Source organism: Rhinoraja longicauda, chromosome 17, assembly GCF_053455715.1.
Source record: "Rhinoraja longicauda isolate Sanriku21f chromosome 17, sRhiLon1.1, whole genome shotgun sequence".
Lineage (NCBI taxonomy): Eukaryota > Metazoa > Chordata > Chondrichthyes > Rajiformes > Arhynchobatidae > Rhinoraja > Rhinoraja longicauda.
Window position 1 is genome coordinate 12,984,813 of NC_135969.1, and position 14,363 is coordinate 12,999,175.

The 14,363-nt window shown below is 43.5% G+C and overlaps 1 protein-coding gene across 2 annotated transcripts; it reads left to right on the plus strand.

Moving 5' to 3' along the window:
* The first annotated feature begins 1,428 nt into the window (after window positions 1-1,428).
* On the plus strand, window positions 1,429-14,084 carry LOC144601765 (hyaluronidase-like). 2 transcript variants are annotated; one of them, XM_078414155.1, is made up of 5 exons: window positions 1,429-1,778; window positions 4,523-5,503; window positions 9,888-9,977; window positions 10,937-11,045; window positions 13,406-14,084. In XM_078414155.1, exons 2-5 carry the CDS (start codon window positions 4,598-4,600, stop codon window positions 13,657-13,659), a joined length of 1,359 nt encoding a protein of 452 aa, XP_078270281.1. In that variant the 5' UTR covers window positions 1,429-1,778; window positions 4,523-4,597; the 3' UTR covers window positions 13,660-14,084. The 2 variants fall into 2 exon arrangements, with proteins under 2 accessions (XP_078270281.1, XP_078270282.1); XM_078414156.1 differs by lacking the exon at window positions 13,406-14,084 and having other exon boundaries at window positions 1,432-1,778; window positions 10,937-12,379.
* Window positions 14,085-14,363: the final 279 nt, after the last annotated feature.

The following is a 14,363-nucleotide window of genomic DNA, read 5'->3' on the forward strand; positions in this document are numbered from 1 at the left end:
TCTCTCCTGATCTACCCAGGTCCTCTTACACACCCCTCTTCATTGGAAACCTCCCATCAGCCCTCTATCAACTGATTTATTTCCCCTTGCTCACCTACTCCATCTGCCCATCACCCACACATTCCTACCACTCCGTCCCTTATTCCGTCTCACCGTTTCCCTTTGCCTACCAATCTTCCAACTTTTTATCCGATTCTATATTCTGCAGCCCTTTGTTGTCTCCTCTTATAATCTCCCAGCCCGTCACTATCTCCATCCTTCTGTCCCCTATCCAACTCCATTTCCCAATTAACCCCACTTCATCTGGATCTACTTTTTATCCCTATCCTTCCACCTCAGTTCTTTATACTGACGAGACCAGGTGCAGTATTTGCTCTCGCTGGCAGTCTGTTTGTCCTTTTTGTTTGTGTGTTGGTGGTGGGGTGTTTTGTTTTGGTTGTGTATGTGGGGGGGGGGGGGTGAGGGGGGTGGTGAGGGTGGGTGGGTATGTGAGGGGGGGTGTGGGTGGGGAAAATCTTCTTTTTTTTTTTTAGGTCTCTTCCGCGGGGCCTTCCTTCGCCCGGCACGGCTCGGCCGCGGCACTGAACAGTGCCCGGTGCGGCTCGGCCATGGGGCCTTCCATCGCCCGGTGCGGCGCGGCCGCGGGACACCATTCTGCTTTAGTTAAACATTTTGTTCAAGATGGCCGCGCCGTTGTGTTTGGCTGCCTGCCACTGTATGTTTGTTTTTTTGGGGGTTTTTTTCCTAATCAGTTGTGCAGCACTTTGGTCAACGTGGGTTGTTTTTAAATGTGCTATACAAATAAAATTGACTTGACTTGACTTGACTTAATTGCAATGTCATTCATCCCAAAACTTGATTTAGGCAATGGGACCTCCATCTGCAACTGGCTTCTGAACTCCACCCTGACCCTCAACTCTGCTGCCCCTCAAGGTTGTGTGCTTCAGTCCCTTGCTCTACTCCCTGTACACCCATGACTGTGTGGCCATGTACAGCCGATAATACCGTATTGTTGGCCAGATCAACACTGATGTTGAGATTAAGTATGGGAAAGAGGTCAAGAATCTAGTATCCTGGTGTCAGAACAGCCCAGCCATTAGTTTAGTTTAGTTTATTGTCCCATGCACTGAGGTACAGTGAAAATCTTTTGTTGCGTGCTAACCAGTCAGTGGAAAGACTATACAATCAAGCAATCCACAGTATACAGATACATGACGGGCCGAATGGCTTCCCGCGTTGGAAAAATCTAGTTGAACAATGAGTTCAATCACACTTTGGTTTCTTTACAGTGACCTTCATGTGAACAAGGAATTTCATTGCACCCTGTATTGCATCCCCCCCCCCCCGCCCGATCTTTTCACCACCCTTCCTCCCTTCCCCTTCCCTTGAGGAGCTTTGGTTTGTAACTTCCCCCTTGAGGACCGTCGATCTGCAACTTGGGATGGCCGTCGCACCACATCCGCGGTCTCCGGCCTTTACCCCACAAGTTTCGAAACACTTCGAGAAACGTCCGATCACACTCGACTCACATGACACGGCTGCAGAACCGCCTCTTGAGCGGCTATTATTGAGCGGGCGAGGCGGCGTGATTTCTCTACCGCTTATGAAATTGAGGAATGCAGCAAAACAGGGCTTCGCTGGGCTTGTAACAGCAGCAGCCGGGGGCTGGATTAGGACGGTGCAAACTTTGGGATAAGAGACTTCACGACTGCATTGCAGCAGAGTGCAGGCATCAATCTGGATCTGTGCCCTGGAGAGGAAATGCATTTTGGGGAAAAGTAAGTAACTTTAAACCCCCAAAAACTAGAATTTCCTGATCCCCTTTTGAATTGATCCCCTTTTCAAAATTCCGCCGTGTGCCATGCCTCAGAAAGATGGGTAAAAATTGATACACTGGGTCTGAAGAAGGGTCCCGTGCCGAAATGTCTCCTATCTGTTTTCTCCAGAGATGCTCCCTGCCCACCGACTTACTCCAGCACTTTGTGTCTATCTTTGGTATAAACCAGGCAGTTCTTTATTTCTACATTCTCGCATGCTATCGATTGTTTGTGTATTTGAATAACGAACGAGAGGGGTGTTTTTACTCGTTGTGATGTGGATGAATTTGAATACTCTGGCTGAAAGGAGCTTTTCAAGAGGAAATTACATATGCAGGGACATGGCATAAATTAGTTGGAGTTCTTTAAAGGAGCTGACGGGCATAGACAGGACGGGCCGAATGGCTTCCCGCATTGGAAAAATCTAGTTGAACAATGAGTTCAATCACACTTTGGTTTCTTTTGAGTCATTGGGTCTTAGTTTAATACAAGCAGACAGCACAAAAGCAACGCTTTGTGCCTTTTTTAAAAAAACATACAGTATATCATTACTGATTCTTGAATTGAATTGAAAGATGCAGCATGGAAACAGGCCATTCGGCCCATCGAGTCCACACCAACCATCGATCAAAGATAGACACAAAGTGCTGGAGTAACTCAGCGGGTCAGGCAATATCCCCGAAGAAAACGAATAGGTGGCGTTTTGGGTTGGGTCCTTTCTTGACTCCGTCTGAAGAAGGGTCCCTTTGGTATAAACCAGCATCTGCAGTTCTTTGCTTCTACATACTGACCATCAATCACCCATGCACATTAGTTCTATGTTATCCCACTTTCACATCCATTCCTTACATATTCTGGGCAATTTTTGTAGCCAATTAACCTACAAACTCGCAAGACTTTGGGATGTGGAGGGAAACCGGAGCACTGGAGGAAAACCAAGACGTCACTGGGAGAACGTGCAAACTGCACACAGACAGCATCCGAGATCAGGATCGAACCCGGGTCTTTGACGCTGTGAGGCAGCAGCTCAACCAACTGTGCCGCCTATTCTAACTTTTAAATTCACAAGCTGTGAAGAGATTTCATCTAGATCATTACTCCTACAATGGTTTCAGATTATCATTATAATCTGTCATATTATCATTATTAATAACACAGTCATAATACAGAAACAGCAGCAAGAAAACAGGTCCCTGGTGACAACACTACTACTTTCCATTCCATTTGTAACATGCATCTGATTTGCGCATGCATCCAAATGCAACCAGTGATAATACACCACTCTTGGACACCCATTTATTTCAAAAGTATGGTTTGTGGCTACTTAAGTAAGTATCATATCTGACCATTGTTTGCAGAAAACATATTCAACCTGAGGAATTTAAGCCATTTCCCTTCTCCAGTTCCAAGTCTTCAGGTGGCACAGGGCCCTGGTGAACCAAACTGACCATTCCAATTCTATTGCTATTGGGGATAGTTAGATCCTTAGCAGCCATGCAAACCATCCTCTGGTAAGCAGCTACACCTTGTTTACCTGACCCCAGTGGGAGTCACATATTTCATCTAAGCCATTACTCCACATAAAGAAACAAAGAACTGCAGATGTTGGTTAATACTCAAAAGGACATAAAGTTCTGGAGTAATTCAGCGGGTCAGACAGCATCTCAGGAGAACATGGACAGGTGATGTTTCGGGTCGAGATCCATCTTCTGAAGGGTCTCGACCCAAAACGTCACCTATCCATCTTCTCCAGAAATGTTTCCTGACCTGCTGAGTTATTCCAGCACTTTGTGTCCATTAATATACATTGTTGAAGTTAAATTTGCAATGTGCCCTTGAACACTAATTTCATTTGAAGCCTGAAAAACAGAATCCTTGCAGTTTACCATGAGCTCGTTGTTGATGGTCAGATCATCAACAGATTTGGTTTGAAGAGTCACGTTTCTTTGAAAGTGAATTGTGATTATTGACATTGGTGCGGTATGGTGGCGCAGCAGTAGAGTTGCTGCATTACTGCACCAGAGACCCAGGTTCCATTCTGACCAGGGGTGCTGTCTGTACTGAGTTTGTACATCTCCCTATGAGCACGTGAGTTTTCCCTGGGTGCTCTGGTTTCCTCCCATACTCCAAAGATGTACATGTTTGGGGTTTAATTGGCTTTGGTAAAGATTGCAAAGATTGCAAATTGGACCTAGTGTGTAAGGTAGTGCTCGTGTATGGGGATCACTGGTCAGCGTGGACTCATTGGGCTGAAGGGCCAGTTTCCAAGCTGTATCTCTAAACTAAAAACTAAATTGGCTTTCCCACAGGCCATCAGGACTGTCAACTTTTATAACCCCAGAGACTAAATTTTTGTCGACACTAATAGTAACTTATTAACTTTATTTATATGCTGTAACTGTAATTCTTTTTTGTGCACAACCCGCAGGCATTGCCACTTTCATTTCACTGCACATCGTGTATGTGTATGTGACAAATAAATTTGACTTGACTTGACTTGACTAAACTAAAACTTTGAAAGCAGATGAGATATGAAGCAGATGAGCCATGTTCATAATAAGATGGTATCTCTATTGACACTAGTACATCTATGTTTGAATAATATTTCTGAGATCACTAACTGTGATAAGACGTTTTAGTGAAAATAGATGTGATGTGAAAAATTTGCTGTCTTTTCCATAATACTTTCCCTTCTAATTCTACAGCACAATATTTAACAACACACAAAGTGTAACCAGGCTGATTTGCCAGAGAGTGAAGGGATAACAAGCTGAGCAACAATGTTCTTCACTACGGCACCAATAGTTCTTCTGTGCATGTGCACTATGACCCTGGGACAACTATTGAAACAAACAAAATCCCCAATTATCTCCAACAAGCCATTTATAACTGTGTGGAATGCTCCCACTGCGGCCTGCAAATCCTCCTTTGACGTTGATCTTAACTTGGGGATCTTTGACATAATTGCAAACCAAAATGAGTCATTTATTGGGCAGAATATCACTATCTTTTACGAAGATAAACTGGGCTATTACCCCCACTACGCTAAAAGTGGGGTGTCTGTCAACGGAGGCACTCCGCAGAACGCCAGTTTGGAGGATCACATTACAAAGGCCAAGGTAGACGTGGAGACACTCATACCACAGAAAGATTTTGACGGGATATCAGTCATTGACTGGGAGAGCTGGAGGCCCTTGTGGTTCAGGGACTGGGATCAGAAAGATATCTACCGTACGAAATCCAAGCAGCTGGTCCGTATGCAACATCCGGACTGGTCTGAGAGTCAAGTGGCAAAGCAAGCACAAATTGAGTATGAACAAGCAGCCAGAGCCTTTATGGGACAGACCTTGAAGGTATCAAAAGGTCTTAGGCCCAAGGGGCTGTGGGGCTATTATGGTTTTCCTTGTTGCTACAATGATAAATTTTACAAAGATTACACTGGGGAATGTCCGGATGTTGAGATGAAGAGGAATGACCAGCTGGCGTGGCTCTGGAAAGAGAGTATTGCATTGTATCCAAGCATCTACCTCAGTGCCAAGCTTCGATCGACACTGAATGCACAGAGGTTTGTTCACTACCGAATGAAAGAAGGTCTCCGTCTTGCTGAAATGGGAGTGAATTACAGTTTGCCCGTCGTCCCCTACGCTCGGATAGTGTATGAAAACACCATGGACTTCCTAACTGAGGTAATCCATTCAATTGCCAGCCCCCTGGGAAGGCACTCAAAAGAGGGGTGAGCCTTCATGCATGTCCTTTCCCAGCAGAAAGGGTTTCTTGCAGATCATAAAATGGGTGGGTGATATTCCAGAATGATGCCCTAAATGTTGTACCCTTTTTCCTTTGTATGTGCACTGTGGGCTGTTTGACTGTATTCATGTATAATTTCCTTTTAGAGATACAGCGCAGAAACAAGGCCTTCATCCCACCATGCCGTCCAGTGATCATGCTTTACATTAACACTATCTTTACACATAGAAACATAGAAAATAGGTACAGGAGGAGGCCATTCGGCCTTTCGAGCCAGCACCGCCATTCATTGTGATCATGGCTGATCGTCCCCAATCAATAACCCATGCCTGCCTTCTCCCCATATCCCTCGATTCCACTAGCCCCTAGAGCTCTATCTAACTCTCTCTTAAATCCATCCAGTGATTTGGCTTCCACTGCCCTCTGTGGCAAAGAATTCCACAAATTCACAACTCTGGGTGAAAAAGTTTTTTCTCACCTCAGTTTTAAATGGCCTCCCCTTTAATCTAAGACTGTGTCCCCTGGTTCTGGACTCGCCCAACATTGGGAACATTTTTCCTGCATCTAGCTTGTCCAGTACTTTTATAATTTTATATGTTTCTATAAGATCCCCTCTCATCCTTCTAAACTCCAGTGAATACAAGCCTAGTCTTTTCAATCTTTCCTCATATGATTGTCCCACCATCCCAGGGATCAATCTCGTAAACCTACGCTGCACTACCTCAATTACAAGGATGTCCTTCCTCAAATTAGGAGACCAAAACTGTACACAATACTCCAGATGTGGTCTTACCAGGGCCCTATACAACTGTAGAAGAACCTCTTTACTCCTATACTGAAATCTTCTTGTTTTGAAGGCCAATATTCCATGAGCTTTCTTCATTGCCTGCTGTACCTGCACGCCAACTTTCAGTAACTGGTGTACAAGGACACCCAGGTCTCGCTGGATGTCCCCCTTACCTCACCTAACTCCATTGAGAAAATAATTCGTAATTTGTTTTTGCCGCCAAAGTGGATAACCTCACATTTATCGATATTATACTGCATCTGCCGACTCACTCAACCTGTCCATGTCACCCTGCAACCTCCTAACATCCTCTTCACAGTTTACACTGCCACCCAGCTTTGTGTCATCCGCAAACTTGCTATTGTTGCTTCTAATTCCCTCTTCCAAATCATTAATATACATGGTAAACAGTTGCGGCCCCAACACCGAGCCTTGCGGCACTCCACTCGCCACTGTCTGCCATTCTGAAAAGGACCCGTTTACTCCTACTCTTTGCTTCCTGTCTGCCAAACAATTTTCTATCCGTGTCTACACCCTACCCCCAATACCATGTGCTCTAATTTTAGTCACCAATCTCCCGTGCGGGACCTTATCAAAGGCTTTCTGAAAGTCTAGATACACTACATCCACTGGCTCCCCTTCATCCATTTTACTTGTCACATCCTCAAAAAAATCCAGAAGATTAGTCAAGCATGATTTCCCTTTCATAAATCCACGTTGACTTGGACTTATCCTTTTACTGCTATCCAAATGCACCGTTATTACCTCTTTAATAATTGACTCCAGCATCTTCCCCACGACCGATGTCAGGCTAACTGGTCTGTAATTCCCCATTTTCTCTCTCGCTTCTTTCTTGAAAAGTGGGATAACATTAGCTATCCTCCAATCCACAGAAACTGATCCTGAATCTATTGAACATTGGAAAATGACCACCAATGCGTCCACTATTTCTAAAGCCACCTCCCTGAGGACCCTGGGATGCAGACCATCAGGCCCAGGGGATTTATCATCCTTCAGTCCCATTAGTCTACCCAATACTATTTCTCACCTAATGAAAATTTCTTTCAGTTCCTCTCTACCCCCCTAGATCCTCTGTCCTCCAGTACATCTGGGAGATTGTTTGTGTCTTCCTTAGTGAAGACAGATCCGAAGTACCTGTTCAACTCTTCTGCCATTTCCTTGTTACCCATAATAATTTCACCCGTGTCTGCCTTTAAGGGACCCACATTTGACTTTGCTACTCTTTTTCTCTTAACGTATCTAAAGAAGCTTTTACTGTCCTTCTTTATATTATTGGCCAACTTCCCCTCTTACTTCATCTTTTCATCCCGTATTGCCCGTTTTGATACCTTCTGTTGTCTTATGAAAGTTTCCCAATCCTCTGGCTTCCGGCTACTCTTTTCTGTGTAATACATGTTTTCTTTTAGTTTTATTCCACCCCTAACTTCCCTTGTCAGCCATGGTTGCCTCCTACTCCCCTTAGAATCTTGAGACAATTTTATAATTTTTACCAAAGCCAATTAACCTACAAACCTGTACATCTTTGGAGTTTGGGAGGAAACCGGAGCACCCGGAGAAAACCCACGCGTTACCAGGGAGAAGGTACAAACTCAGTTCAGACAGCACCCATAGTCAGGATCAAACCCGGGGCTCTGGTGCTGTAAGGCAGCAACTGTACCGCCCCGTATAATCTTTGATTGGATGGCATACAAACAAAAGCTTTTCGCTGTACCTCAGTGCACGTGACAATAATAAACTAAGTTTAAAAAATCAAAAGCACAACTGCAGTTACAGGAAATCTGAAATAAACAAACAGAAAATGCCTTTAAAGAGTAGATCAGGCAACAACAGTGGAGAGATAAATGGAGTCAACATTTCAGCTGGTAACCCTGAAATATTAACTTCCTGTCTCTCTCCACAGATGCTGCCTGACTTGAATGAGTATTCCAACATTTTCAATTTCAATCAGTAATGTTGTGATCTATTAACCAGGAGTAAAGTGTTACAGAATCTCTTCAATAATTCTCAATGCGAGTGACTCAATCCACAGCGGCACAGGGTGGTAAAGAATGGATGAGACAATAGATATCCTGTTTATTATATGACGTTAATCTCGACTTGTGCTCCAGGAACATATTTGAAATAAATATATAAATTTCAAATTTAATTTCAAATTTAAAGTTAATTTCCAGTCAGGGAAATTAGCATTATGGTTACATTGTACAAACAAGGCGCTGCAGATGCTGGTTACCAAGGAAAGTTCTGGAGTAAATCAGCCGGTCATGCAGCATCCCTGGAGAACATGGAAAGGTGACATTTTGGGTCAGAACCATTTTTCAGACCTTCTACAGAACTACCAGACAGTCTTTTACAAATAAAATAATAATTTGATTTACTATCATTGGTTAGGGCAGGAAAACCCCATCCTTTCACTCACTTTGGAGGGTACTTAGTGAGAAGCGAAAACGCATTCCGTATCCCAAGAAAGAATACATTTGTAAAAGCCAATAATTATAGTTCATTTCAATGCGGCTCAACTGTGACAGGGAAATTTCTCTGGCATCCAGGAATTTATTGATCCTGCGAGAAATTGTCTATGTTTGTATAAAATCATTCCAACATTTGAAGAAAAACAAATAAACATGGTAAAAATGCTTTATTTTCCAATAACAACTCAATGAAAGTAGGGAATACAATGATTAAAAAAATGATGAGAGAATACGCTCAATGCTCAATAAAATTAAGTTGTGTCACATTTAGTACTGGTGTAACTCAACGGGTGAAGGACATCGATAGGCAGACGTTTCTGGTCAGGACCCTTCTTCAGACTGACTGTTGTAAACCGGCATCTGCAGTTCCTTGTGACATGACCTCCACAGATGGTGCCTGACCCGCTGAGTTACTCCAGCACTTTCTGTGTGTGTGTGTGGTTTTGTAAACCAGCATCTGCCATTCCTGTGTGTAGGAAAAAACTGCAGATGCTGGTTTAAATCGAAGGTAGACAAAAAATGCTGGAGCAACTCAGCGGGACAGGCAGCATCTCTGGAGAGAAGGAATGGGTGATGTTGCGGGTTGAGACCCTTCTTCAGGCTGCTGTTCCTTATATCTACCCTTTATTTTCAACACTTCTTTTAGAGCCATGGTGCAGATATCCAAATGAGACGGGACAGCTGAAAATGTAGAAACAAAGAATTGAAGATGCTGATTAATACACAAAAGGACACCAAGTGCTGAAGTAACACAACAGGTCAGGCAGCATCTCTGGAAAACATGGATAGGTGACATTTCAGGTGTAGACCCTTCTTCAGACTGAAGAAGGATATCAACCTGAAACATCACCTGTTCATGTTTTCCAGAGATGCTGCCTAAACTGCTGAGTTACTTCAGCACTTTGTGTTCTTTACAGCTGAAAATGTACCGGTTGGACTGCAGAGGGAGCTGCTGTGACCATGCCCAGTGTGCCAGGGGGAGAGATTGAGAAGTGGCTGGGTGCCTTGGATAGCAACAGTACAGTTCTTTTTCTTCAATTTTCTTAGATCGACTTGGTCCAGAGCATCGGAGAGAGTGCTGCAATGGGAGCTGCAGGCATTGTCCTTTGGGGGAACAAAGACTACGCCCACTCACAGGTAAGACCTATCCTTCAGTGTGCAGTACATAGAACACTCACATTGTGTTGACATTCTGTGACCACAGAGACTAGTTCTTCCCAGCTGTTATCAGGCAACTGAGTGGTCCTCTCATCAGCTGGAGCATGGTCCTGACCTCTCATCTACCACTGGAGACCTTCAAACTCTTTAATCAACTTCATATCTAAAACCTTCATGGTTCTCCTTTGCCAGCAGAGAGGGATTCTTGCAGATCATAAAATGGGTGGGTGATATTCCAAAGTGTTGCACTAAATGTAGTACCCTTTATTCTTTATTGGTGCACGATGGATCGCTTGATTGCAATCATGTATAGCCTTTGCTTTGACTTGATAGCACACAAACAAAAGCTTTTCACTGGACCTCGGTACATGTGACAATAATAAATGAAACTAAACGTAGACATTCTCTGTCATTCTAGCTTGCACCTTAACAGGCAACTTGACTGTGTCGAGATTTACAGCAAATGACTTGACCTGCTATTCCTAGAACTGAAAGACATTTTGTACTCTTTTAACATTGCTTCCCAGTTATTAAAAAACACCATTTTAAAGATTCTTTGGCACTTTATCATGTCATAAGACGTGGGAGCAGAATTAGACCCTTCGGCCCATTGACTTTGCTCCGCTATTCGATCGTGGCTCATCTATTTTTCCCTCTCAACCCCATTCTCCTGCCTTCTCCATGTAACCTTTGATGTCCCTACTTATCAAGAACCTATCAATCGCCGCTTTATCAGAGGAGGGAATAAAATTATTCCGAATCCTTTATCACTGTACAGTTGTCGACATAATGATTCTGGCCATATGATAACATGATATGAAAGATGGTCTGATGTCACAACTTTTAGAATCTGTCAAAATTCTTTTGATGTCTAAATTAGACTGCCAAAGATGATGGAAGATTGTAATTTTTCAAAGTAGTATTTGTTTCCTCTTTAGGAATCTTGCCTGGCTTTAAAAGCCTACATTAATGGACCGCTGGGGACCTACATTGTTAACGTAACCACTGCTGCAGTGGTCTGCAGTCAGCATTTGTGTAGCAATCATGGTAGGTGCGTGCGATCGAACCACAGGACCCAAGCCTACCTGCACCTGAACCCAAACTCCTTCGCCGTGAAGGTGAACCCAATGGGCAAAGGACCGCCATTCTCCCTGTGGGGGCAGGCATCTAAGAGGGATGTGGTAGAGATGGCTGACAGATTCCGGTGCCAGTGTTACAATGGATGGATGGGAGCACATTGTGAGATCACAAGTGATACTATTTAATCTCTACCCAGATTTCAAGACATGATGTAAAACTAACATTTGTCTGTAGTTGTAATGGCAACGAACTACAGTGGATGTATTTCCAAAGAAATATACAAAATGCTGGGGTATCTCAGCGGGTCAGGCAGCATCTCTGGAGAACATGGAGAGGTGATGTTTCAGGTCAGGATCCTTCTTGAGATCCACCCACGAGCACAAGACTTGATTTGAAGAGGGGTTCCGACCCAAAGCGTCACCTATCGATGGTTCTCCAGAAATGCTGCCTAACCTGCTGAGTTACTCCAGCACTGTGTCTTTCCTATGTGCCTGGAATTTATTTATTTACAAGCAGAGTTTTTTCCTATGCCTCCCCCTCCCTTTCCCCTCTCCCCTTCCCCTCCCCCCCACTCCATCCCCCTCAACCCCTCATCCTCCCCCCCTCTGTCCCTCCCTCCACCCCCTCCCTCCCTAGGAGATAGATTTAAACTTTAAAATATGAATAACAAATAATATAACACCAATTTCAATGAAACTTCTTTCATTAGCACGGTGAGTAAGGTGGGCCTAAAATTGTCGCGCTATAGTGTACCGTTTCGGCTGTAGTTCAGGAACAAACAAACAAACAGTGAGTTTTAGTATATAGATAATAATACCCTTATCACTATTCTGCAGAAATAAACTAACCCAGTCAAGACGAGCATTTATGTTTCAAACCCTTTTCAGAACATCTCACAGTGTGTTACAGTGAATGAAGTGAAGTTACATCTCCCAAATCAAATGGGACCAGACATTGAAGCCAACGTGATAATGAATAGATATTCTCCTCTCCTAATGCTAGGTCTGGGTTAAATCTTGACCTCAGGCCACCACGTTTTTCCCGTTTTATGTCAATTAAAGCTATGGTTATCTGGTTAGATGTAAAAGATCAGCCAGGTTCCTATTTCATGTTTAGAGTCATGGAGTCATACAGCATGGAAACAGGCCCTTCGGCCCAACTTGTCCATGCTCGTCCCATTCGCCCACATTTAATCCATATCCTTCTAAATGTTTCCTATCCATCGTACTTGTCCAAGTGTCTTTTAAATGTGAAATGCACACAAAGAGCATGGGTAGGTGACGTTTCGGGTCGGGGCCCTTTTCAGACTGATTGTGGGGTGGGGTGGGGTGGGGGGGTGGGATGGAAGGAAGCTGGAAGAGAAAAGAGGCAGAAAAAAGCATGGCAAATAATAGGTGAAAACAGGCGAGGTAGGGTTTTTGATAGGCAAATGGCTGGAACAAAGGCCAGAGATTAAAACAGACGGTGTGAGACAAATGGATTGAAGTCAGAGGAATGAATAGGGAAGGAGAGGAAGAATTGGTGCAAGTCCAGTTGGGGCACAGGGGTGGGGGGTGTGAGAGAGAATGGGAGGGGACTTGGGAGGTTACCAAAATTGGAGAATTTCAAATGACAATTCCAAATTTTGGAAAAACCCAAACGGAATATGAGGTGCTGTTCCTCCAGTTTACGTGTGACCTCACTCTGGCAATGGAGGAGGCCCAGACCAAAAACGTCAATATGGGAATGGAAAAGGGAGTTAAAAAGGGCAGCAACCGGAAGATCACACAGGCCTTATCGTACCTGTTGCTGTGCTGTATGATCCCATGAGTAATGATGGAAGAGACCCCAGTGCTGCAGTAGTTTGTATGTATACATAATAAATACCTGGTTGACATAATAATTGGAATTTGTTATCTTCACTGTTTCTGAAAGAGCCCAGATCCCTCATTTAATTTATCTGGCCTTTATTTGCTTTCTACCATTGGCAAGCAGGTAACCTAATTCCTATCTTATGTTGAAACTGCAAACTTCTACCTCACTTTTCTTATAACAATAACTTTAAAATTAAACAAATTCTGAATTATTTCTTGTCGGTGGTTGAGAATTTCTCTTCCTTCCGGTAAGCTTTGACCCGAGTCCAGAATAAACAGTATTAATTAATTACCACATTATCATTTACATGGGTTCTTAAATCCTTTATAACTATTGTATACTTCAAAATTAGGTCTTAAATAGGAAATTATTTTAACATTGTTAGTAGTAGATAATAACTAGGTGATTGGAATATGCAGTAATACTGATTGTCACAGACTTGTGACTATGCTGCCAGTTATTATTTGTTGCAGGGAAACACAAGGAACTGCAGATGCTGGAATCACGAGCAAAACACAAAGGTGCTGGAGGAACTCTGGGTCAGGCACCATCTGTGGAGGGAATGGATAGACGGCATTTCGGGTCGGGACTCTTCTACAGACAGATTCACTCATTCATTGATTTTGTACATGCTATATTATATTGTGGTTTGACAAAGGGCTCTGCTCTCCCTAATCCAAGTTTTTTAGTCATTCTAATATCCTTTTCGTCCTCACTGAAGCTGTAACATACTGCAGGAAAAAGTCCAGAATCCATCTCAATTTTCCTGCTGTGGATAGACCACCTTGTTTTTTCTGCACCGTGAACCGTACTCCCAACAACTCCTTGCCAACCTTCTGCATTACTTATGATACCTTGTGATGCTAATGAGTCTACAAACCCCCAGGTCTCTCTCACTTTATCCCTTAATCATGTAATTCATATTACCAGTCATCCAAAATGAATATCGTTATGAACCCTTGATAGTAGAGTTCTTGGATTTATATTTAAATAAGACCCTAAGACATAGGAGCAGAACTAGACCATTCGGCCCATCGAGTCTACTCCGCCATTCCATGATGAATCTATTTTTTCCTCTCAACCCCATTCGCTTCCCTTCTCCCCCCAACCTTTGACGCCCTGACTAATTAAGAACCTATTAATCTTGTTTTTAAAATACCCAATGATTTGACATCCATCGCTGTCTGGCAATAAATTCCATAGATTTACCACCCTCTGGCTCAGAAAATGCTCATCAGCTCCATTCCAAAGGTAGATCCTTTTATTCTGAGGCTGTCCCCTCTGGTCCTACTCTCCCACTAGTGGAAACACCCTCTCCACATCCACCCACCCTGTCTAAGCTTTTCATTTTTTGGTAACTTTCGTTGAGATCTCCCCACATCCTTCCAAACTCCAGTAAGTACAGAACCAGAAACTGCGAAGAGTGAAAGG

What these genes read in the sequence shown, in the direction of transcription:
- LOC144601765 (XM_078414155.1), top strand. Translation starts at nt 4,598, where the DNA reads ATGTTCTTCACTACGGCACCAATAGTTCTTCTGTGCATGTGCACTATG. An exon ending in AAGACTACGCCCACTCACAG is followed by an intron (nt 9,978 to 10,936) that starts GTAAGACCTATC and finishes TTTCCTCTTTAG; the next exon opens with GAATCTTGCCTGGCTTTAAA. An exon ending in GCATTTGTGTAGCAATCATG is followed by an intron (nt 11,046 to 13,405) that starts GTAGGTGCGTGC and finishes TATTTGTTGCAG; the next exon opens with GGAAACACAAGGAACTGCAG.